The 27,515-nt window shown below is 27.9% G+C and overlaps 1 protein-coding gene and 2 long non-coding RNA genes across 5 annotated transcripts; 2 read left to right on the top strand and 1 right to left on the bottom strand.

The window, feature by feature from the left end:
* Positions 1–464: 464 nt before the first annotated feature.
* Positions 465–5,614, top strand: LOC136089380 (uncharacterized). Its single transcript, XR_010643000.1, has 3 exons — positions 465–869; positions 3,770–3,959; positions 4,068–5,614. It is a non-coding gene; the product is annotated as an uncharacterized LOC136089380 (long non-coding RNA).
* A 7,631-nt stretch (positions 5,615–13,245) lies between these two features.
* LOC136090399 (uncharacterized) lies at positions 13,246–15,626 on the top strand. Its single transcript, XR_010643401.1, has 3 exons — positions 13,246–13,397; positions 13,518–14,156; positions 14,243–15,626. It is a non-coding gene; the product is annotated as an uncharacterized LOC136090399 (long non-coding RNA).
* A 1,535-nt stretch (positions 15,627–17,161) lies between these two features.
* LOC105849107 (cysteinyl leukotriene receptor 1) lies at positions 17,162–21,211 on the bottom strand. 3 transcript variants are annotated; one of them, XM_065817018.1, is made up of 3 exons: positions 21,031–21,163; positions 20,089–20,328; positions 17,162–18,669 (listed from the first exon to the last, which is right to left on the bottom strand). In XM_065817018.1, exon 3 carries the CDS (start codon positions 18,644–18,646, stop codon positions 17,327–17,329), a length of 1,320 nt encoding a protein of 439 aa, XP_065673090.1. In that variant the 5' UTR covers positions 18,647–18,669; positions 20,089–20,328; positions 21,031–21,163; the 3' UTR covers positions 17,162–17,326. The 3 variants fall into 3 exon arrangements, with proteins under 3 accessions (XP_065673090.1, XP_065673091.1, XP_065673089.1); XM_065817019.1 differs by lacking the exon at positions 20,089–20,328 and having other exon boundaries at positions 21,031–21,211; XM_065817017.1 differs by lacking the exons at positions 20,089–20,328; positions 21,031–21,163 and adding an exon at positions 19,711–19,797.
* Positions 21,212–27,515: the final 6,304 nt, after the last annotated feature.

The following is a 27,515-nucleotide window of genomic DNA, read 5'->3' as shown; positions in this document are numbered from 1 at the left end:
ACTTGATTAATGAGTTTGTAATTTTTTTAAATTTTTGAATCAGTCAACAATCCCTGTTCTAAACTCAATTCTTTTCTCATATTTCGAAAATCTGTTTATTAAGTATGATATAAAGCACAGTGTTTTTTTTAAACTATGTACCTTTTTTATCCCCAAACCCTTCCCCCCTCCCCTCATTCCTCCCTACAAAAACACAAATATACACACATATTTACTTTAAACTGTTTTTAACCTAAACTATGCACTTTTTACTTTACTTTTTAATTTACTTTACTTTTTACTATATTTTTTAATGTAGACTTACACTGATTACGTAAGTTTATTTTTTTATATTATATATTTCTTTTAACAAAACTTTCAACGCAAGAAAAACATAAAAAAATATTTTTGTATGTATTTCTAAAAGTATTATGATATTACAAATATATGTATGTATGTAAGCAGAATATTAAAATTATAAAAATAGAAAATAAAATAAAAATAATTGAAAAAATAAAAACGTTAAAAAAAGAAGTTATAAAAGAAATAATGTAAAAAAAAAAAAAAAAAAAAAAAAAAAAAAAAATTCTTATATATTACACGGCATACATATAAAAAGCAAAAGTCAATAATGTGAGGATAGTTTTCGCAAATTTGAATTTAATTCAAGAGTATTAAAACAGATTGTATCACGACAAGAAGTTAGTATAACAAAGCCATACTTTTGTAGTACAACAAGCAGATCTTAAAACAGTATTGTCACAGATTGTATCACGACAAGAAATGGTTAATACTGAGACGAAACAGACTAACAACATCAAGACGTATTAAACCATATCAATACAAGTAATCGTCATAAGCTTGACATAAAAAAACTTTGGGATTTAATAGTAAGTTTTTAATAACACGTGTTAATAATTATTATTAGGCAATAAGTAATTATAACTTACTTTTGAAAGCTTCAGTTTTTAAATGTTTTGCATAATTATTTTTACTAAAGTTTTGCATAATTATTTCTACCAAACTATACTGTACCGTTTTAAGAAAAACTGAATAATATTAAATATATATATATATATATATATATATATTTATATATATATATATATATATATATATATATATATATATATATATATATATATATATATATATATATATATATATATATATATATATATATATATATATATATATATATTGTTACTGGAATATATACTGGAATAATATTAAATACATATATATATATATATATATATATATATATATATATATATATATATATATATATATATATATATATATATTGCTACATTGTAGATAACAAAAATGTTCTTTTTTTGAACAGTTTGTACTACAAACAGTCATACATGGTATTTACATTTGTATTTCGTTTATATATTTTATTTGTAACTTATAGATGATTAAAAAACTATCTTCTCTGAAACAATACTCTCTATGAGCCGACTTATAAACATTACCGTTAAATCCTGCATCAACTTCAATCATTGTCTTTGACGCATCCGTCCAAAGAAGCCGCAAGCACAAACGCTTTTAAAATGCTTAACTTGCGGATTGACTATTATTACGGTTGTTTTAAGGGAAAAAGTTCTTAAAAAACTTCAACAAAATCAAAATAACTTATCCTGAATGGTTTGAAAAAGAGAAATGCTCTTTTTGGTCTGAAATCAAAAAAATAGCTGAAATCTTTTCATTGGTTACCAGTCTATCAAAGAATAACCTATACGATATCTATTATAGCATACAAAAGTTTATCAAACAAATTTTTGCATATCTTTTTTAAACACTAGAAATACAAAATCAAAGACAAAGCATTGCCAGATGGTTGCCAACTAGAATTGTGCAGTCGTGGTACAGTGGTTAGTGTGCTGGCTCATAATCAAAAGGTCCGAAGTTCAATACCGGCTCTAGCCCAGTAAATAATATTGGTAAGGAAGGAGGCGTTAGCTTCCTAGTTTAACACTCTTCCACGGTGCTCTGTGATTAGAAGACCGTAAGGACTTCTGAGAGCACCTTAATAACCATAAAAATAAAAAGTAAAAAAAACTAATACATTGTCGACGAAGAATTTTCTTGTAATCAAAATCTTTCTGTATGATACTGTACCTCAGATTTGGAATAACTTGTCTGTGATTAATAACTCAAACTCTTTAAAAACATAAAAAAAACAGAATTAGTAATGCTTTAGAAAGTAAATGCTTTTTTGAACAGAAACCCAACTGTTTTAGTGCTTCTGAATTACTTTATCACTACTGTGATTGTTGATTTAATCTCTAACTTTTATTATTTTTTAATTATTTTATTATTATTTTATTGTTATTCATTTATATAATCAAATGATTACATAATGTTAGTGCAGCCGTGGAGCAGTGGTTAGAGTTCTAGATCAAATCCAAGAAGACTCAATGCTGGCTCTGGCTAGAGTAGCAAAATTTGCGAAGTAGAAGGAAAACGAAATTTCTGGTTAAATGCGCTTCTGCAGTTTTCCGTGATAAAAACGATAGATTTAAGTGAAAATGATCAAGATCATAATAAAAAACAATTGATAAAAGTGGTGATGGTGTTGCAATAGCAACAGACCAGTCAATCATCTTTATAAATGACGAAGCTTCCGGAACAAGCTTGATGCTTGATTTATCAAAGACAAGTTTCTCACTACTTTGTAATGTAGCTCATGCGTCAATTATTTCGGCATACGAAAACTGACGAATTGCTACATTTTCATCTCTAACTCCTCCAAGAAAGATTTTCTCAGGCTGAACAAATTAACAGTTATTTTGCAACATTGGTTCAATAATTTTCCAGACTTCCTTTCCTAATTTATAGCACTGCTTCCTAGATATTTTTTTGCTCCGTCAAGGTAGGTAGAATGACGCATTTAGTTGAATCACGATAGCGCATAAATATTTACATTCTTGTAATTCTATGCAATGGTTTTGAACGATTCTCCTTAGACATGTCAAAACTTAAAATACGATTAACCTTTGCTACCCACCTTGCGTGATGGAGATTTTCTGGCATAGCAGTCTGTGGGAACAATATTTGATCCCAAGCAGCGTATTCCTACTCTAAGCTAAGCAACCTTTGAGAAGTCATATCAGATTAGAGCTCAAGTCTTTCTTAACATCAACACTTACATCCTCAACTTTACCAGGTATACGTTTAAAATTTACAATAACTAATTCTTTTGGATCAAAATCTAGCTCAATTTCTATTTTACCTGTTGATGTAGCTAGGCCTGTTGAACGTCCACCATCCAGAACGGAGAAACATTTTCTAAATGGAAGTTCATTAGCATGTAACAAGCAGACCAAACATTATGCACATTATGCTCTTTATGCAAATAACTAAGGTGAAATTAATGGTAGAAATTCTTGCTTGTTGGAATTGTTGCTCTTTTAGAAATACTTGCGCAATTGTCATTTTTCTAATAAATAGTCATATGCTTTAAAAACATCAGCAGAAGTTTGCATTGTATTTGAGTGTTAAATTCGCAATGATAATTCCGTAAAAACTTAACATTTTTTCCAGATCGTGAGAACAAAAGTTTTTGTTTAATTCAAATTATTTCACGTTTAAAATATTATATTGCCCAGCAATGCAAACACAAATACACCTTTAAAAACTGTATTAGGGAAAAGATAATTTGAACTTAAGTAAAGAGTTTCAAGGGTGAATAAATTAAAAAAAAATTAAAATTAAAATTAAATTCAAACAACGAATTAATGTTTTAACTGTTTCTACTATCATTATTAATTTTACATTTTAGGAACTTTTTGAAAAGACAAAAAAGAAGGAATCAGTTTTAAAGATATTTCGAATTTAGAAGAAAAACAATTTAACCAATTACAACGATTTTTTAAACTTAATAAAAGCTATACCAAAAGAAGCTAAAGCTTGATTTGTTTATGTTTTGATGAAGACATTATTTCGTTTAAAACTTTTACTTTAGTAAAAAGGTTAGGAATTGTTTTTAAATGCAGTCTAGAAAATTTGTAATTCACTTTTGATGGACGTTGATCAACTCGTTTATCCGATGAGTATCATTTGTATAAATTTTTTTTTAGTTTGGCAAATCAAAATTGTTATATAAACTTAGATCTTTACCGATGTATACTGTCACAGATGTAACTTAATAGACTGAATAAAGAAGGAAATTGAATAATACATTCTGTTCGTTGTAAACAATAAACAATAAACAATAAACAAAGAAGTACTCCTTAAAGCTAGTTATTATAAACGTCAAAAAAATTGCTTCGTCATCAATATTAATAGTATAAAAACGTGTGAAATAATTAAATTTTGAAATTGGTTATTAATAGTAAAGCTAGAAATATAAAACTCTCTGGAAGTTTAAAAAACTGTCAATTATCAATTACCCAGATATCAAACAATATTGATTTTATTTTTTCTTTCACTTGTATATAAACCAGCCTCGGCATATAACGATTATATGGATTCTAAGACTTTAACACTTACAAGAAGTCAGGCATTTCATGGTTTTAAGAATGCTATTAAATCAGCCAAAGAATTTAATTTTGTTTGATCTTGAGTTGAAAAAAACTCAGATAATCTCAACAACATTTAGTAAAACTTTAGTGTTTAACAAATAGGATAACTTGTTTGGTATGTTGATCTTCAAGACCAAGATTTATCCACCATCAAAAGTGTAAAGGGTATAGCCACATACTCTCTAGTATATTATGTACTTAAAATTGCATTTAAATTTTTATCTTAATTGTGTAACAGCACTGCAAATAATACCAACATTTTTATAACCTGCTTCTATGTTGCAACTTTGAAAATTATAAGTAGTTTTAGATGACCATATCGATTAGTTTCAGATGTCCATATCTCACCTAATCAATTATTTTATAAAATGCATAGTGGATTAGACAAATGACTTATTTTTTAATGTAGTATCAATTTATCTCTACCTATTTTTTGCGGATGCTTTACATCGAATAATAACATATAGAAATTGTATGTATCATTTTGATGATGGTATGTGTACCAGGAATGTAATTAGAGTTTTATTAGTAACTATTTATTTTGTTTGGTACCATATAGATTTTTTGGAAAGAGATTAGTCTCAGAAGTTGAAATGATGATTTAGCCTAACACTTTACATTTGCAACGTTTTGTTTTACTAGTTACCAGGAGTGTTGAGTCGTAAAAAAAAATGTACCAACTCCGACTCCAATTGTTGAAATTTTCAGAGTGCGACTCCGACTCCAACTCCAGCTCCGACTCCATCGCAAAATTTTTGAAAAATTCTTTGAATTCTTTAAAAAATATTCCACGATGATTTAAAAAAAATTGTTTATGCTAAATAAATAAAAAATTCTTTGAAGGCTAAATATTTTTTACATGCACGTGCAATACCGAGAAGTTTTACTATTAGTGTCGGTGTCGCGATTTTGTTTAGCAACTCTGACTCCGCTAAAAATGTCGCTTTTCCGACTCCACGACTCCGACTCCAACTCCACGGCCCTGCTAGTTACAGTAAATATAAATATAAAAGAAAGTCACAAGCAAAAACATTGAGTTTTGTGGAAATTTTTTAATAATGATCCCTAAAAAATTTTTTAATAAAGGTGCATTTTACAATAAAGTATGTTGTTTTATTATATAAATTTTTGTTCTAGGTACTAATATTGAACCAAAAAAATTTACATGAAGTTAAAAGTTTTGTATTTTATTTAGAAAGTTTTGTATTTTATTTAGAAAGTATAAAGTAATTTATATAGAAAGTTTGTACTTTATTTAGAAAGTGTAAAATATTTAATTTAGAAATTGTAAAGTGTTTTATTTAGAAACATTTTTACTTGACTTTGATTAATTTTTTAGGTTTTATGCGGGAGTTAAATTTTAGAAATATATTTTTATTTTGTTTGTAATTTATTTTGCATGTAATTAATAAATTTTATATAGCGTATTTTTTTTTAGCTAATAATTTTTTATATTTGATTCTAACTGATAAAAATACTAACAAATCTTATTCTAATATTGAATAAAAAAAACAATACTATATTTAGTTTTTACAGGTTGCACGCGCGTTGATTCATTGTCTACCAAATGAACGTGACTAAGAAGTCACGTTAAACTCTAGGTCACAGCAATGCTATGGACGCCGAATCCCAAAGGATTCCTGTCTTATATCTTTATTTTTTCATGGTCTTTGGTGCCCTGAAGCTCTAAATATATTGGTTGATTTATGATCTGCAATAAGTCTCGAAGTCCTTAGGTACAATGGCGGCATGGACTCCGAGAGTCCATGCCGCCATTGTACCTAAGGACTCCGAGTTCAAAAATTTATTGTTCTTTAACCTAAAAGTTTTTATTTTTTCCCCATTAATATTCCATAAGCTTTTTTATATTTTTAAATCTACTGGATACCAAAAACTAAGAGGAAGCAATTGTTTTGTTATTTTCAAATCAAAGTCCTTTTTGGGACATCGCATCCCATGCTATGATAGTAATAGTAATAGTAATATATTTAAATAAGCCCTCGTAAATAAAATGACAAATAATTAAAAACCAAACAAAAAAAACCTCCAAATTATACCAAAATTTATGGTTTGTGAAATATAAACTTTAAGCAAAAAAAAAAAAAAAAAGCAATTGTTATTCATAGCAAGTAAGTTGATATCAAAATTGGGAAAAGGGAAAAAAGATTGCTTTCATTTAACTAAAGTTTACATCTATGACAAATAGTATCTAAAAAGCCAATATTTGTAGCTGCTAAAGCAGGAATTAATTAATAAACTTGCAGCTCATCTTCAGTAAAAGATGTACTGTTTGCAGCTGGAAATATAGCATCAGCATAATATGCTGGAAATACCATCAGCATAATATGTTGTTGCTATGAACCCTGAGTTCAATGCTGCAATGAGTTATTTAGTAGACTTTTAAATAATATAAAACTTAGTTTCAGATAATCTGGAAACGAAATGTAGAACTTAATCCACAGTAAATAATTAATTTTTTATTGTAAGGAACATTAAAGAAACCTTGCAAGGAGTGGGGCATTAGTTTTGTGTATCTCTATGTTGTCGCCCCTACCGGAGAAAACCTAAAAGTGAGTATATTGAGGATTTACAATATAGTCCTTTTCCAATTACTGAACCCCAATAATGTAATACATCTCAGTGGGCACGCATTATCTGGAAAACGTCCTTCAGACTTCTCACGGACGTCCAGACATCAATAAGACATCCGACGGACGTCTTCTGGACGACGCATGCCTACTGGGATAATTAGGAATCCGTATAACGGTTTTAAATAATTCTTTACATATTCGGAGCTAAGAAATTAGATATTTGACCTAAATGCCTAATTTAAAACTACAATTTTAGACTTGCCCTTTTCTAGATAACTGAGGGGTTTTCAAAACATGCCTAAATCACAAAAAAAAAGTTTAAGAAAATATATTTTGATCACTATTCTCTAACTTATTTTTAAAGAGTTTATTTAGTTATATCGACTGTATAGAGCACAAACGTAGTATGTCCAAAAACCAAAATATGGAGAAAAACGGATTTCAATTTTCAAAACTATTTGTAAAATATAGCAAAGTATTATGTGTTTTGTGTATCTAATGATGGATATCACTTGTGGACATATTACAAATGTCGTCTACAATCTTATGTTACTACCAATAAGAATATAGTAAAACACTGATTTCATAAAAATGTGGACATACTACGTTTGTGCTCTATACAGTCGATATGTTAAATAATAAATAAGTTATAAAATACATGCTTTGATAAAATCTGCTTCGAACAGACCCAATACTTTTTAATTCAAGGGCTTGAGATAACTGATCAAAGTATATATTCTGAACCATTTTTATTTGTGTGTGACTTAGGCATTTTTTTAAATAGATCCTTCAATTTCTGATTGTTAAAATTACGTCATCTTCTTCTTAGATCATTAAAAATGATAGTTGCGGCTTTTTCGTAAATGGTTGAAGTCAAAAACTTTGCGTATATGACGTCACTTTGAAGCAACAAGGGAGAAAAAAAATTTATTTAAATTTTTTTGAAAAGTTTTATTAAAATTATATAATATATATATATATATATATATATATATATATATATATATATATATATATATATATATATATATATATATATATATAATATGTTTTTATGGAATATAATCTAATAAGAACAAATATATAAATTTTTACGTTATTTCTTTAAAACTATTTATTACTAATGTAATAAATACAAACTCTTATTTGTGAAATGATATATCTGTACGGATTGTGGTACGAATATGTCATTTCACAGACATATCACGAAAAGATATAACCGCTTTCTAGGGTTATATATTTTGTGCAATTGTATGCACTATAAGTTAAATTAATCAAAAAAAGATAAATGCAAAACCAAACTTGATGATTAAAAGTATTTTTTGCCACAGATTAGCGTATTATAGCTATGGCCGCGTCTTTAGTTTTTTAATGATCTAGGATCTTCTTAGTTAGAGGTCATTCATAAACTGCGTCACGCAATTTTCGACCATTTTTTACATCTCTCTATCCCCTTGTCACAACGTTTAACTCTTTAGTAACACCGTACGAGTTGTCACTTTTTTCAATGAGAGACAAACCTGTTACAAATAAAAAGTAACCTGTTGAAACAATGATTAGAGCTTTTGAGTACTTTGCAATGTCACGTGCTACATATCATTGTCTTTAAGAAGACTTTGAACTTCCTAGCATTGCAACATTAACAAAACTAACATCAAAAGTAAAATCTATTCATGAGAATATTTATCGACAAAAGATTTTTTCAAACTTAACAGACGTTAGACATAAAAACTGCATTCTTCTATTAGATGAATTTTATGTAAAGACTATGTTGCAGTACCATGGTAGAACAGTTTTTGGAAAAGCAGTTAATAATCTAAAGGTTCTTGCACATACTGTTTTAAGTTTTATGGTTATTACTTTGTTTGGTGGACCCAAATTTTTATGAAAAATGCTTTCTGCGCGTGACATTAAGTCAAATTTTCTTTTTGAACAAACTATTTTTCTTTTATCTGCGATAAAAGCAGCTGGTCGTCATGTTATTTCTATAGTTTGTGATGGTAACTGGGTAAATCAAGCCTTTTTCAAGAAATTTGAGACAGATGGCGTACCTTGAAGAACAAAAGATAATATATATCTTCTGTATGATTTTGTGCACCTTTTAAAAAACATTCGCAATAATTGGATCCCTGAAAAGTCACAGGAACTTAAATTTTTTGTTAATAAAGAAAAAAAGTCAAATGGTCTCATAAGTCTCATAAGTTTAGACATTTTAATCATTTGATTTGATTCATTTGAATTGAATCGTTTGATTCTAATTTATGCAATGTAGCATTGCTTAAATTAGAACCAAATCAAATGATTAAAATGTCTAAACTTAAAGATGTTGCTGTGTTCCCAAAACCAATTGAAAGGAAAAAGTTTAAACTTGTCCGAAAGTATTTTGCGAGTTGTTTGTGCTATAAAATGTCACCCGGAGTTAAAAGATGATGATAATACTATTTCTTTTCTTTCAATAATAACTGAATTTTGGAGAATTGTTAATGTTCATAGCCTTTATGCAGATGTGTATATGCGTGATCTTAATTGGGCTGCTATTTTCTCTTCTGATGATTTTAATCTTCAAAAGCTGTTAGAATTTGGAAACATGGCTAACCAAATGTGCTCCTATCAATCAGTTCGTTTTAAAAGCTTCACTAAAGATACTTCTAAATGTATCTATCATACTTGTAATGGTCTTGTGGAGTTATCAAAGTTCCTCTTGTCTACAAGTCTTAAGTATGTTTTACTTGGAACATTTACAACTGATCCTTTAGAAAAGCAGTTGGAAAACTGAGACATGGATCAGGAGGTACATATTTTATCACTGTTTAACAAATACTAGAGAAAGTGTGTATCATAAAAATGTGTAACATTTGATATTTGATAATATGCCAGATTTAGAAAGTATATTATCTAACGATGTCAAAATGACTCTAATTTACACAGCTGGCTATATTGTTGAAATGACAAAGATTCAGATGATTCATATTTTTATTATGAGAAATTTAGAGATTTTACTAAGGAAATTAATTGTGGAGGATTAACTATACCTGATGATTTAGTTTGTCTATGGATAATATATTACTATAATATGTTTTAAGAATTGCTGATAATGATAAATATGAACAGAAACCATGGTGATACACTTTCAAATATTTTCTTTAAGAACTATTGTAGTTTATATTCTCCAAGGTCTGAAAAAGAACCAAAACAAAAACTTTTAAAACTTAGCGTTAAATAACAAAGGTCAACAGCAACTGTTTTTTTGTTAAATTGAACTGTTAAATTTAAATATCTATTCTGTAAATAACTGTATTAGAATAAAACAAAAAAGTAGTATTATTTTTTAATGCATTTTTAATGTATTTTGTTGTTTTCTTTTATTACTTCCTTAAAAGTTAATTTTTATGTTCAGTTCAGTTTATTTTTTTGCATTTTTTGGTAAAAAAAACTCGCCTCCAGTTTTGAAGTCATCCGCACGATGAATAGGTTGGTTATAAAGTATGCCATGGGACAACCCTTTATGCCATTTGTATAGCGCTTCGTACAAACGTCTGTAAAACTGTAAGATTTTATTTTGGCGATTAGAAATCTTTTTAGCTATATTATTATTTTTTTGCTATAAATTAGGATTGTAAAACTTTCAAAATTAATTACGTTAAGGGGAGGTCTTAAACCTCCCAAAACGACACTAATGACAGCGCACTGAACCACCAAAACCAAAACCCTCAGTCAATGTAAAGCCACTCCTTGCATGTTCTTCCCATTAATCATTCAATGTATGTAAACTCTTTGCATGCTCAATGTACTGTATTCTCCATGCTTTAAAAATAATATGGATGTAAATATATGTATATTATAAACAGTAGGTGGGTCAAACACCCCTTATTTTCGAAAATTGAAAGACGCTGTTTTTCGTGTTCTGTGGGTGACTCTGTGATCAATTAAAAATATAATTTAACTCATTTATACAATATTTAGACCCTGCTCAATGGGCTCAAAGATCAAATTTTTATCTCAAAAAACATATTATAACCGGTTAAAAGTAGATACCTTTGAGGCACTGTTTTTTATTCGTATTTGTAGGTCTATATGATCATTTTGAGCCTAACCTTATGGTAATTAAATAAATTTTAGATTGTGCTCAAGCGTTTTTCACCCTGAGTTTTGAACCGGTTTCTTAAAAATTTGACCAGTTTATACTTTACCTTCAACTTGCCGGTCTGTTTATTTTATTAAGATCGCGTACATTTATGATGCTTTAAGCTTTATTAAAGTAGAAAAATTGATTTTTTTGCAGAGAAAAATCAAAAATAATTTTAACTTTTATTATTTTCCTGTTTTATGTTTTATTTTAGAGGAAAAAATAATATATCTACATTAACAGTAGAAACAAATATAACTTCATATTTAAAATAAAATGGGAAAAGATACAAGATCGAAACACAAAGTTTTTTGGATCAATGGTACCGTTGAGATACTACCATCATCTCAATTGCCTACTGGAGAGCAAGTTCTGCAATATTTACATGGCAAACTAATTAGAGCAAGAACAAAAAAAATTACAATATAAACTTAGTGATATAGTTTCTTGCAAATTTCCCCATAGGAGTTATGAAATTGGTTGCAATAACCCTGGGCAATGTAATTTTCTTAAAAGCACTTGTGTTGTTTCGTCACTGAAGAAAATCTGGAACAAAATTTTATTTCCAATAGTAGCTGACCAAGATATTAGGTAAATGATACAGTATATATTTATGTGAATTTAATTTCTTAAAACAAATATATACACATATACATATATATATATACATATATATATATATATATATATATATATATATATATATATATATATATATATATATATATATATATATATATATATATATATATATATATATATATATACATATATATATACATATATATATATATATATATATATATATATATATATATATATATTTATATATATATATACATATTTATATATATATATATATATTTATATATATATATATAAATATTTATATATATACATATATTTATATATATATATATAAATATATAAGAATCTTATTACGGTATTCTATGAGTCTTACCATAACACTACAACATTGTTTTCTTTATATAGAAGTAAGATCTTGTGCTTGGATAATCGTAGAAAGAAGCTATCAAAAAACAGATCACTTCGAAAAGTAAAATATTAGCTTCTGAATATAAAAGCAATTTAGGTGTAAATCAGGTTAGCAGTGAAGAATCACAATACAAAGAGGATAAACAAAATTTTGAATATCAAAAGAAAAGAAAACCAAGATCTTATAAAAGAAAACCAGATTTCTTTTTAGTTATGCTACCTAGGAAAATCTTAAAGTCTACTCCTGTTACAGCAAAGAGATATGGTATTTAGAGTTCAGCGCATATAGTTACTTTGGCTAATTTCATTAACTCAGCTGGTGGAAACCTAAAGGACTTTGGTATTTCTCTTAAGTCAGCAAAGGTCCATTAAAATGATGCAATTAGTGATAATGGTTTAAAAATAAATAATGATTTTATTAAAATAGCTCAGGGAAAAAAAGAACAACAAAGCTCAGGGCTTTGTTGTTCATTTTGATACAAAATTAGTAAAAGAGTATTTTTATGGTAAAAATAGAAATGTTGAGCGCTTATCGCTAGTGATTTAAAGTCCTAGTATTGATAAAGAACAACTTATTGGGGTTCTTTTTATAACAGATAGTCGTGAAATAACACAAGCCAAAGCTATTAAGGAAGTATTGGAATCTTGGAATCTCTGGGATTTAATACATACTGTATGTTTTGACACTACATCTTCAAAAACAGGTGAGAAAAATTTGTGCACCTAATAGTATAATAGATGATACTTTTGTAATTTGTTGTTTTTATAATTTTCATTATACTTTTTAATTTTTTTCTTAAAATAAATGAATCAAATTAAGGCTGGATGCAAGGTGCATGTGTAATGCTAAAAAAGTGGATGTGCAGACCGTTAATATGGTTTGCTTGCAGACATCACATATATGAGCACTATATTAAGGTTAGAACCATACTATTTATTGTTTATTTATAAAATACTTTTGTTCTAGTTCTGTTCAAATGGCTTTTTTATTTTCTTATTTGTCATTATCTAGCATGCAGCACTTGCAGTTTCTGGGATAGTTTCAAACGGACCAGTTGATTATCTTTTCAAAAAAATTCAAAATTTCTGGAAACTATAAAGCTGCACATAAATGTGAACAATCTTAACAGGTTTGAATGGAGCAAGCGAAAAGGAACATTTTTAGAAGAAAAGGTAGAGATTTGTATATTTCTTTTTTCTAAATTAAAAAAAAAAATCATATTAACAAATTTAAATTACATTTTTTTAAATTTTTTGAAACCTAAATTTATCTTGAATGTTCCTTGTTGACAGACAATTTTCCACGTGGTGACTACAAGCATTTGGCAGACCTTGCTCGTGTATGGCTAGGCAGTGATAAACTATCAAATTTTAAGTTTAGTAAACCTATAGCTTTTCATCATGCAAGATTTTTATCAAAAGCTATCTACTAGATGACAATAGAACTGCTTACATTTAATTTGCAACAATTTGATATAACTAGTGCATAATAAATAGCAACAGTTCATCAAGTTGCTGAGTTTACTGGGCTATTTCATACAAGATGGTTTATGAAAGCACCATTGGCAGCCTCTTCACCTTGCTTAGATTTATGTGCAATCAAGGACATGATCAAGTATGGATCATTTAATAAAACAATTTCAACTGCGGTAATTAAAAGTTTAAAAAATCATTTATAGTTTCTTACAGAACGAAATGTTGTACTTGCTATATGCGATGAAACGCTAGACATTACCACAAGAGAAAAAATTGCCAAAAAATTATTTTTGTACCCTAAACCTTCAAAATTAACATTGGGAAAACCACCTTTTCCAAACATTAACATAACGAAAACTCCAGAGTTATGGGAACTGGTTGGACCTCAAGTTGGAGTCTAATTCAACAGCTAAATCTAGCTGCAATAGAAACAGAATGGATGCAACTTAGCTCAAAGTAAGTTTTTTTCTTAATTGACTTAATTTTATTAAACTTTTTAGCATATCGAATATTTAAAAATGCCTGTATATATTTTATTTTAGAGATTGGAATATATTTTCAGGATATCGAGTCCTAAAAAAATTCATAGAAAAGTTAACTGTAATATATGATTGTGCTGAGAGAGAGTTCTAAAATCTGGTTTTAAAAATATTTATTTTTAAAACCAGATTTTAAAATAAAAAATTTTTAAAAATTGTAATTTTTATTTATAAATATGCTAAAAAAAAGCTTTCTTAACCCACATAACCCCTGGTGACAAAAATTTGGCACAAAATAAACGCAGACTGTAATAGTACAACTAAAAGTTTAATGATCAAAAATTATTGTACAGAATATTAAACAGTATATTAGTTTTTTATTTTCGGGACTGCAATAATGATTTCTCGCCATTACGACGTACGGCATCAACATTTTTGTATACATGTTCACACATGCCTTGTACAAGATTTTTATCAATTTTTTTTAAACAAGAATGGATTTTTTTTGCAGCTGATCTTCACTTTCAGCTTCCCAATTGTTTTCATACACGTAGCTTTTAAGGATTGACACGAAATCTTCAATTGGTTGTAATTCTGGGACACGTGCTGGATTATCAAATTTTGTTACATAACGGATATTTTTCTCATCGAGGTAATTGGTCACACTTCTAACATAATGTGAAAAGGCCAAGTCAAGCCAGAATACATAATTACCATCACTGTGATATTTGTTATTAAAAGGATTCAATCGTTTGATGATGCAATCATTTTTGTACACTGTTTGGTTAATTGCCAGTCTCGCAGGAACAATAAATGGTTTCGAGATTCCACGAGGGGATATGGTAATCCACACAAGAATTTTTTTTTCAAATTTGCGTTTGCGCTTATATTTTACATTTTTTGGTGAATTTATTGCGTCATCTGAGTAAAATCCAACATTTGAATTTTTATTTGTATGTTTAAATGTTAAATAAGACTCATCGTCAATGACAAAGTCGCGGTTTCTGAATTTGCGACAAAATCTTCCACACTTCAGTTGCAACTGCTTTAACTGTTTCTCAGTGCAATCAGGGATTTTTTTTTTCTTAAAATAACAAATGTTTGTTTTGTTTTTTATTGTTTTTACAATGTAGGAATGATCACACTTGAATTTATTTGCAATTTTTCTTGTTGAAGTTCCAGATCGGTTGTTCAAAAGACCTTTCAGGCGATTGATGTTCCCAGCAGTCATAATTTTTGGTTTTCTGCCTGATCCAGGCTCACGAAACTTTGGCTCATTGTTCTTCCACTTTGCCATATAACGTTTAATGGTTCTTTCGGGGTGATTAGAGGCAACAAAATACTCTACGGTGCTCTTCGTTTTAGCGTTAGGATGCAAATTACAATAGTTGTACACTTGTTTAAATTAATGTAGTCGACTTCATTTTTGGATAACTTTTTTATTAATTAATCTAAGTAAACAAAACTTTCAGTAAAAGATAAGCAACACTTTATAAACAAAATAAATAAAAAATTAATACTGGATAACTAAAAATTCAATAAGTTTTATCTTATCAAAGATTGTGCTAAATTTTTGTCACCAGTGGTTATGTGCATAACTATGAATAACACAGTAAAAAAACTATGCCTAGTTGTATATTTCTTCTGTTGTCGATAGCTCGTTATTAAGTCTTATATTAAGTAAAAACCTGGGTTTTTTTGAGAAACCAGGTCAAAGTTTTAACATAAAAAACTTACAAAACAACACTTAAAGTTGTCTTAATTGTCTCTATTTTGCTGAATTATTGTTTTAACTGATCACACTAATGTTCATGTTCACTTAAACAAAACAAAAAAATTAATTAAGGGGGTTTAACTAATATATATGTACTATATATTACTAATATATAAATAACATGTATACTAATATGTAAATTAAATAATATATTACTCATAATATGACTTTTTAGTGCAAAAATTTAACTTTCGAGCCCGTTGAGCTGGGTCTAAAATTTGAGCAAATAGGTTAAATTTTGTTTTTTATTGATCCTAGAGTACGCCCACAGCACATGGAAAACAGTGGCTTTTGGTTTTTAAAAATAAGGGGCATTTGACCCACCCTAATAAACAGCTTTTATATTGATATATCGTTTGTTTTATGCACAGTAAATAAAAGAGATAATTTTGACGCAATTTATTGCATTATTAAATTTAATAAACACTTGATTGTATTTATAAATAATCTGTGAAAAAAATAACTTCACAAATATATATAAGAGCGCGTATTTTTTAATAAGATAGTAAATACTTTCCTCCTTTGCCGTAAATAATTTTAGAGGAAAGGGAGGGTGATGCCTTTGCATTTTTTTGCTATTCTTTATTTAGCAACTGATATTTACACTACCGATAAGATTAATTTATTATAAATACAGTATGAAAACAAACAATAGGGTTTTTTGGCACCCAGGATTTTTCAAATACGCAGTTTATAAACAAAAACCAAAACAGCCCTTACAATCTCATAAATAAATTTTTATTCGATGTAAGTTTTATTTTTCACTTATGCCTAATATTATGAAATTGAAACGAAGCTGTTTTAATATATTCTTAAATATCAAAACTTACTAAATTTTAGAAAAACACTGTCTAAAAGTTTTATTATTTAACAATGCTGTAAAATGAACTAAAATGTATTATTTAACAGAAAAATAACTTAGTAATAAACAATTAAAAATTAAATAATTGAAAATAGTACTGTTAAAAAAAAAATATGAAAAACGATTTTAAAACATTTTTTAAAAACGGTTTCCAAACTGTGCAGTCTTGACTTTAACATAAAGATATTAAATTTTACAAAGTTTTAGAAAAACTAAAAATACATTTTTCTAACAAAGCTTTAAAATGTATTAAAGTTTTATTGTTGAACCGAAAAATAAATTTGTAATAAACAATTAAAAATCAAATAATTGAAAATGGTACTGTTAAGAAAAACATAAAACACAATTTTAAAAATAGTTTTTAAAACCGATTTTCAAACACCCTTCACGTACATTAAGCACTTTACTAATAATTATATAACTTAATTATTGACTTTTATTTACAACTTTTTTAAATGCAAAAATTTAAAATAATATATTATGAAAAACGTCTCTTTAATTGTTTATTTTTTTAGCTTCGTACTCCAATAAGAATATTCTTCCATGAAACAAAAAATAACCTAACTGTTCTTCTACTTTTTCTACGCAGCCATCCATGCATCTGGCGACGAAAATCGGGAAACATTCCACTGTAAATAAAAATATTAATTACACATCCAAACACAACCAAAAGCGAAAGCCAGTTATTTGCAATCATTAATTTAGATCTGTGATTTTTAATATCGTCTTCCGTAAAAAAAGATGAGTACAAAAGTATTACTACTAAATAAAAAATATTATACGGAAGCGATGATAAAAAAAAGGCAATGACTGTCAGTGAAAACACGTTTATAATAGCTCGATCACCTGCTTCTTTAATTCTTATTCTCGACAGTTCCTTTAATGAAGCTCGTTTGCGACTTATTGTCGCTACTAATGTATTTATACTGTGATTCTGACACCGTAACTGATTCTTACTTGATAAAGGTCTACATATGTTCAAATCTTCTATGTTTTCTGTGCAATAACCTGCTTGTGCAATACGTGCAGCGCGTTGCAAACTTGGATCAAAGCAAATTGCATTTCGTCTTTTTTCACAAAATGACACAGCTCTTGACAATCTAAATTGGTTACTTTGTTGATCATTAATTTTTACAAGAGGATCGTTTTCTGAATTTTTTACACCTCTGTAAAAATTTTTTCTTTGTGCAAGAAAAATTGAATTCATGTTAATACTTGGAACATTACTTCTGAGGTCGTCTAAATATCTTGCACGCAACCGCAACGTCACATTTACTCGTAACAAGAAGTAAATCAATAAAACCATCGGAATCAAACTATCAACTAATAATGTTAAGATTGCGTTTGCGTTATATTCTGTTGAGCTTAAAGCAGAAAAGACGCATTCTTTCATATGAACATCGCCTCGTAAAATATGAAGTAATTTTAAAAGCATACAAGTTAGCCATATAAAGAATACACCAATATTTATATTGAGCACTGATAAACGTGGCAAAAACGGGTAACATATTGCTCTATGTCGCTCATAACCCATATAACATAGTATCCATGCACTTACGTTTGTAGTTAATGGACTTACAAATAGCACAAATTTACACGTTGCAACTCCCAAACGCCATTCGCCATTTGTATAAAGCAAATATAAAAACTGGGTCGGAGTGATTATACCGTAAATTACGTCAGCAATAGCAAGATGCACTATTAACCAACGGAAGTTTGGTGCTTTTCTCATTTTGAAAGAGAAGAAATAAATAACAAACACGTTACCGATCAATCCAAAGACAAAAATAAATGACAAAAAACTGCTTCTCAAAATCAAATCCCAAATCATTCTTATGCATTGATTTACATTTGCTAAATAAAAGCAAAGTAAATTATAATAAAAGCTAATTATAAAATACAAAAACATTTGAGTACAATAATAACATATTAACAACTTAAATAATAAAGAAACGCTAGTTATTAAGAAGTGAACCAAGTTGTAAACCAATCCGAAAATTATATTGGGGTTGACACAGACTGTAGTCTCGCAACCATTTATGAGCAAGATTGACAAACCATTTTTTATTAATATTTTGCTGTAATTATCTTTCAAAGACATTAGATGCCACTATCCTAAATATTTTTAAACATTGTAATAACACACTCTCAGGGAATTGAAGTAAGAACATTTCGTTGTCAAACATTTAAAAATAAAATAGTTGGCAATTAGATAGAGGTAGTTTTTAATCAAATGGAGGTAATTTTATACCATGTTTCCTACTTTTCTGGTTGTAATAACATTAACTTTTTGAAACATATTAAATGCAAAAGTTCAATGTTTTTAGATGACCTTGTTCAATATTACTTAATAGAATATATACAAATAATTTTTATAATTTTCTTTAAGAATTAGGAATAACCAGTTCCAACAAAACAAATCATTTTCCAACTATTCATTACAACTAATAACATAACCCCTAATCATTCTGTCTCAAAACCTGCAAGCTTAATACGGAAAATTAATGAAAACTCTTAATTATATTTTGATATCTTTTATCTGAAAAAATTTATTGGAATCTTGGATTGCGATTGCAAGAAGTAAATCTCCTATTATATTTAATACATACTATGGCAAAGTTTCACTTAAATACCCTACAAACATTTCAAATGATAATTTTGTTCTTCCATCAACTAATTTAAAACTCAGTTTATTTCAAATTGGATATGGTAGATCATTTTTATGTTAAATCTTTTTAATAAATATTATCAAAGTTAAAAACATTTTGAATTTCTTTTTAAAAGAATTCGAAAAAGAATCTAAGGTGTTCTTTTTAAAGAAGACATTGGTTTTTAATATTTCTAAAACAAGTACTTAAAATAAATAAAATGCAAAAAGTCTTGATTTTATCTTACTTTTTTGTTTTACGTTTTAAATACGTCAAAAGTGAGCATCACTTCTCAATTTTGTTGTTTTTATTTATTCTTTGCTAAAATAAAAATTTATTAAGATAAAAATAATGGGGAATAACAATTATAAATACTTTTAACATTTTAATAAGAAAATATCTTTTTAATTAAATGTTTTGATTAATTTAGATCTCTTTTTAAATATTATGAAAAAAACAAAATTGTTTTGATTAAAAACACATTTGAGATAGAAGGACTGAAAATAATGGTTTATTATTATTGCCAAGCTCCGATTGCAGTAATTTTTTTCTAAAACGTCTTTATTAGGCACTACTAAATATATTTTTAAATTTCAAGTATGCGATATGTTTGAAAGTTACCAACCTTGAAAGCAAAAATATATATGCTTGTTTTTACCCCCTTTTTTTTCGCACCTTCTATGAAACGTTTTCAAAATCTAGATTATACTTGATGTATGGCAGCTTTGAATATCTGAGTGTTATAATATTGCTATCCGAGATGTTTCCACAACGGTATGACAGTAAATTAACAAAAATGGTTTCCTTTCTATTTTAGCCGATAAGTCTTCTTACAAATATATATTCAAAGCTGTTACCAGAATACCTAAAAAATTTAATTTCTTGAATATATAATTATTAAAATGAAAAGTCATTGATATAGAAAGATAAAACTTAAAATTTATAATTATTGTAATGGTCTTTATTTGAAGGTGCATACATTAATTTTATTCATTAATTTAGTGGGGCCGTGGCGCAGTGGTTAGAGTGCTTGCTTAAAAGCAATAGATCCAGGTTCGAAACGAGCTCGGGACTATTTTTTGCGTCACGTTAAGGAAGGTAAACTTCTTGGTTAAATGCACTTCCGTGGTGCTCTGTGACAAGACCGTTAGGTCTTCTTGAGGCACCTAAGTAACAAAAATTAAAAAAAATTTAATGCAGTTTTTAATTTTATGAATTTTTACTTTCAACTTTTTTTATTTTTCATAAATTGATAAAATGAAGATATTATCACATTGATTTGTTATTTTTAATATTTTATTGTTTTTCTAGCTAAAAATAATAGCAAGTAATATTTGTGTTCTTGGAAGGTAATAAAAAAAAATTACTTTACAACTATACATCTTTTTAGAAATATATGTCTATTTATTTAAGTTATTAACCGGGTAATAGAAATTGGGTTTTGAAAAGCACTGTTGCCAAGATTTTTTTTTAACTATAGTTGTTTTAAAAATGATACTGCTGATTAAAAATAAAAAATTAAAAAAATTAAAAACATAACGGAAAGCTAGTTGTTAAAGCCACTAACCTTAGAGCAGACCTTCTTTGAAACTTTGAACCTTTTTTTCTGAAAATAAAACCTTCACGTGAAATAGTCCGTATTACAAGATCATTTTGTTTCCTCTAATTCTGCTTCATATCTGTTGAATGAGGTTCATCATTTTTGTAAAAAAAAATTTACGATACCATCACTGTAAAGGATTAGCTCTAGTAAAAAAAAGGTAATATTGTATTACGTCATTCAATAAAAAAAATCAATAAAGATTCTTATCATGATCATTTAGAGAAGATATAGAGTTTGGCTGATATTGCTTTTGTGAACTTTTAAAAAATGCTAAATCTATTTGCAAATGCATTAAGCGTTTCCTGTAACAAACTCCAAAATATTTAACTTTGTTGAAAAATTTTGATTAATAAATGTTTAAAAAATTTAATGTCGACCAATATAATTTATGCGTTATTATAAGATTTTTGGTTGCCATAGATACATTAAAAAAAATGTTTTCAACAAAAAAGAAAACTATGAACTAAACATTAGATCAACTTACATTAAAATATATGTTTTCCAAATTCCCACACATTTAATTTTTAATTCAAATTTTATTTAAAAAGCAAAACCATATATTATAAATCTATAAGAAATAAATTTTTGGAGTCCTTCCAACATTATGAGGTATAATTGTACGCACCAAAGAAATTCTCAATGAGAAACCGGATTGAGATTCTAGTTGTACAAATTAAACTTAAAAATAGTTTTGATTAAAGATTGTAGTAAAGTTATATGTGTAAAGTAAAATCTGAGTGTCCCTGAGCCCGCTACTTTCTTAAGCGGTACCATGCTGCAGAAAACTTAAATCTTTATTAATGGAAAAGCTTGAGATACTGTTGTAAACTTCAATGAAAACTGGAGTAGTAATGATGTTTCCTGATAAAATTTCACCTTTTATTATATTAGTACTTTACAAATAATGTAAAAAAAAGGTAAAAAAAAACGTATAAAGTTTTCATTACCAATTTTACTCATTATAAATTTATAAGTTTAATTTTTAACTTAATAAGCAATTTAGACTTAATGTTTTGCTTCAAAAAGAATACGTTTATAAGGTTTATACATGACGCAACAATAGCATCAAAGATTTCTACATGACACAACTATGGCATCAAATATTAACACAGTGCATATTAAAAGCTCCGATGGTTCAAACTAAACATACTAGAAAAAGTTATTAAAAAAGCCATTTTAATCGAATCAACGACATCTGAGTAAAAATACCTGTAAAATATATAATTACCTATAATTCATTTGCTTTTTAGAACAGCAAATTTATAAAAAGTGTAAATTTTTCTAGAATGTTTATAGTCTAATTCAGTAGTAATGAAAATTAATTTTAGTAAGGTAACGTTGTGTACCTTACTAAGATTAATTTTAGTAAGGTAAATAGCGTGTTACTGTTTACCCGTTACCTTACTAAATTTAACAAAGAGTAATTTGTTTTTCATTCTTTATACAATCTTAGCTCTAAATATACTGATTATGACAGTTTTTTTTCATAAGTTTGAATTGCTTTTCATTAATTCCGCATTAATATATTTACATTAGGCTATTTATCAGGGTTTTTTTAATGATGATAGTTAGGTTATATTGTGTCAATTAAATATTTGTGGTAAACAAGTTTCTAGTTTCCTATTTGTTATTATTTTTCTTATTGATTTTTTTATTTGTTTAAAACCTTTTATCAACTAAAATCGACTTTATTAATGACAGTGTTCGATCATGAGTTTTTAGATTATAAGTGTTTTCAATATCGGTATTATTATTATTTATTTAGGTTAGTACGCTTATTCCTCGTTCGATTAAAATCAATAAATTTATATTTCGTTCTTCTGATGTCAATAACTTATTCAGGTAAATTTTTTTTCAAATGCTTCTTTATGGCATCATAATTTAATTTTAGTTTTATTATTTCCAATATCAAATAATTTTTCTTTAAACATAAAAATACCAAAAATTAAAAAGAAATGAAACTAATAACCTCGTTATTTCTGCAACAACTAGCAGTTTCATTGAGAGTTCGTCTTATCGTTGTGATCTGGATTATTTATTATGCGCAATTGTTTCACTAATTTTGGCTCTTTCTAATTGTATTTAGCAATATAATTTTTTAAATATCCTAAAATTATTTCACACATATTATACGTTTTTGACATTTATACTAAGAAAACCGGGGCTAGTTGCGGCGGTGTAAGTTGCGCCATTTAAAGTTTTGAATATTTTTACATTATATAACTTTAAGAATGACACGTTAGTTAAAAAAAAATTAAGTTAATGAAATAAAAAGTTAAAAAATTTTAAAGTTTTTTTCCCGAAATTAATTTCTATTTTGCGTTTTAAAATTTTTTTTTTTTTTTTTGGTTTCTCTAAAAACTAAGAGGTATATAAACAAACTAATAAACAGAAGGTAGGGTCAAACACAAAAAGTTACAAATATATAGTTATTTAAAGTAAAAATTATATATATATATATATATATATATATATATATATATATATATATATATATATATATATATATATATATATATACACTACCGTGCAAAAGTCTCCGCTCATTTGTAATATTTCAATAAAGTAACAAAAGTTTGCAAGAAAATTGCGTTTATTTTTAATTGTTTATTAAACAATGAATTAGACAGTAAATACAATACATTTTAGGATGATTTTAAATATATAAAATCAATAAAATGTTAATATACAAAGTTGTAAATGTTAAATTTTATTTTCATCAATATAAAACCCCTTGGAGCGTATAACAGCCGCACATAATCTTGGCATTCGGGCTAATAATTTATTCATGGTTTCCGCTGTTATCTCATTCCAAGCTTTTTGCAAACGTTCCCATAGCATTTGCTGATTAATAAAAGATGTTTCACCTGCTTCTCTGATCTTCCGATCCTGTTCATCCCACAACTTTTCGATGGGTGATAGATCTGGTGATTGAGGAGGCCAAGTCATAATTTTGCAAAATTTTCCCCTTTCTTTTAGTTTCAAATAATTTTTGCATAATCCAGATGCATGTTTTGGATCGTTGTCCTGCTGCATGATGAATCCTTTCCCAATTATACGAATACCAGATGGAATCGCGTGCTTAACCAAAATATTATGGTACATGTGTTTATCCATGGTAGATGTGATTTTAACTAAATCTCCAGTTAACCCATTGCCAAAACATCCCCAAAGCATAATATTACCACCTCCATGTTTTACAGTACTTTGTATACATTGAGGAAGCACTCTTTCATTAGGTAAACGCCTAACATGCACGCGACGTCGGGTACCAAAAAGTTCGAACCTACTCTCGTCTGTCCATAGAACTTTCTTCCAATCTTCTAATCCCCAATTTTTATGCATTTTTGCCCATTCCAATCTTTTCTTCTTATTTACTGCCCTCAACAAAGGTTTACGTGCAGCAACGCGTCCAATTAAGTTGACTGATCTTAGTCTTCTTTTTACAGTATCAGTTGATACTGGCTTTACCCTTGTTTTGTTGAGTTCTGCTGTTAAAATTGTGGCTGGAATTTTTCTATTTCTTTTGCTGGACACAACAATAAACGTATCTTCTTGCCGTGATGTAACTCTTGGTCTTCCAGAACGTGATCTGTCACTGTTGGAACCAATATCATGCAATCGTTGTAGAGCATATCTCACACCTGATTCGGATATTTTTAACCTGGAAGCAACTTTTCTATATGAATAACCTTCTTCACGTAAAATACATATTTTGCCACGAAGTTCTTCACAATATTCTTTCTTTACTTTCACCATTTCTCAAATTCTTTATTAAATTCAAGACATTAAATGCGCACACTAATGCCATTTTCAAGTATAAATATAAACATAAGTCTATTAAAAGCAACCAATTAAAATTACTGAAAACATCCTTACCATGCCGGAAAGTATCATGCTACTGTCAAACCTAAGCTTACAAAAAATATTTTGGTTAAAACTTTTGTGCAGTTTTAAATTTAATAAAGAATACTGAAGAACTTTATATGTATTTTACGTGAAAAAGGTTATTCATATAGAAAAATTTCTGCCATGTTTTTAGCAGCAGAACTCAACAAAACAAAAGGTAAACAAAATTATTTGAAACAAAAAGAAAAGGAAAAAGTATGCAAAATTATGATTTGGCCTCATCAACTTTTTATATTAACATTTTATTCTTTTTATATATTTAAAATCATCCTAAAATGTATTGCATTTACTGTTCCTTGCAAATATTACACATGAGCGGAGACTTTTGCACGGTAGTGTATATATATATGTATATATATATATATATATATATATATATATATATATATATATATATATATATATATATATATATATATATATATATATATATATATATATGTATATATATATATATATATATATATATATATATATATATATATATATATATATATCAATTAGAGTGAACACGATGCCAACGAGTTAGGTAGCATCAAACTCCTAAGGATAAGTTTAATCATAATATAACTGCGGGTTCGACGGAATTTACGCACTTCCCTAAAATAATGTTGGTTTTTATTAGAATAGTATATGAAGTTGTTTAAATAAATTGTTTTTAATGTAATGTAATCATTTTCTTTTTTTTCATTTTTTTGTAGCTCAGAACCGGCCTGGAGGCTGCAAAGCATCGTGGAACACCTTGAATTACTTTATGAGACAAATTCAGTGAAAAGTCTCCGATCACCAAATAGATAAAGCAAACAATTTTTCTTAATAAGGTTAAAGAACACGTGCTGGTGAACTATAGTATGAGTGTTCAACAAAGTACATTCTGCAAACTCATGTCTCCAAAGACACTGTTCCGACTCTTGTTTCCAGTCTTTTAGCGGGTGAGAGATTAATTGGAGAAATAAATAACATATAAACTTGGCAAAGCTGGCACTTTAAACCTGGCGATTGGCGGTTAGTAAAAACTGAGTTTCATAACTATAACAGTTACTATACTAATATTTTACGTTTAGCCTATATTGACATGTTTAATAGTATAGACAATAGTCTATAGTTTTAAAAACTAAATAAGTTATTGCCTTAAAAGTAAACATATACAAACTGATAGTTGAATGGGCCTAAATTGGTAAAACATTTCACAACAGTATATCAAACAGTGCTTTTTATTCTAAATGAGCCAATTAGAACTTAAACATCTATTATTCTGGCTTTGTGTTTCTCCAAAGAAACCCAAAGTCTTGGAGGAAAAAGGCTCAAAAACGTCTCTTACGGCATCTTCTCAAATATAAGGAAAGTAGTACTGTTTTAAGTAAGCAAAACCTATACAGTACTAGTACAGTTCTTTGCTAATAAATCGTTGTTAATGCTAGTAAATCTTTGTGAAATGCTTTACTCTAACTTGTTTTTGGTTTTATAGCATGCTAGTTTGGCATGATAATATTTCTACACATTTTTCTTTTCACACTTTTTTTACAGCAAATGTAAATGCAAATAGAACATTGCCACCACCACATATCTTAATGTGCGTACTCCAATTAGACATATTCCAAATATCTACTTTAAAGTTCATTCAACTACATTAAAAACTTTGAATGTTTATGTATATTTAACCGCTACGCTGGCAACATTTGAAAAATATAAAAGCGGTTTTATAAACCACGAGGTGTTATACGAGTATCTTTGTAACGCATTTGACCAATCGTTTACATCTTCAAATATTAAAAAAAACCGGTAATTGTATGTCTAATAAACATAAATATTGCATTTAATTTTATCATACCAAGAAGTTAGCTTGTCTCAACATCATGTTGACTTAGATCCCCATAACTGAACCTATATCATTCAGCTTCTTGAGGAAGTGTTTTCACGCAATGTTAACCTTACAAGAGAACCACGTTGTGGATAAGCGCCTTTTTGAGGAAGTCAATCAAGATGGCTTTTTTGAGCTTAAACAGAAGCTTAAACAGAAGTAGAAAAGCTTAAACAGAAGTAGAAAAAAAGCTGTATTTGAATGCAAACACCTAAGATTAAGTCAAGTAAGACTATTGAATTAGGTTTCACTGATGCACAGACAACTGTGTCACATAAAAATCTGTACGTGATAAATACATTTTGCAAATGATTGAGACAAATTAGATACGTAGTTAAATTTTAAACAATTAATTTTTGCAACACTTTGGAATATCTATAGTCTTTGCTAAACATGTTTAAAATATTTTTATAGAATTTTAAAAAACTTCAATAACAATGTGTTGGATTGTCCCACGTTTGATGGGCTTAAAACAAGAAAACAAAGTAGCTGGTTTGATTTTGTGTTTGAACAAAACAAGTGATGGGAGACACAAATCAGTACATAAACAAATCCAAATTCTCCAAGGGGCAAACCTTCGATTAGTTGAACTTTTTACCATTATTCATCTTATGATAATTCAATAACAAACATGATGTCTCCTTTTTCTGTGGTAGCTTTTAAACAAAAGAGGTTCACT

Source organism: Hydra vulgaris, chromosome 13, assembly GCF_038396675.1.
Source record: "Hydra vulgaris chromosome 13, alternate assembly HydraT2T_AEP".
In the NCBI taxonomy this organism is placed as follows: Eukaryota; Metazoa; Cnidaria; class Hydrozoa; order Anthoathecata; family Hydridae; genus Hydra; species Hydra vulgaris.
Note: the sequence above shows the minus strand (reverse complement) of the source record. Positions and strands in the feature narration are given on the sequence as shown.

Coding starts and splice junctions, on each gene's coding strand:
- LOC105849107 (XM_065817019.1), bottom strand. CDS start 18,646: ATGATTTGGGATTTGATTTTGAGAAGCAGTTTTTTGTCATTTATTTTT.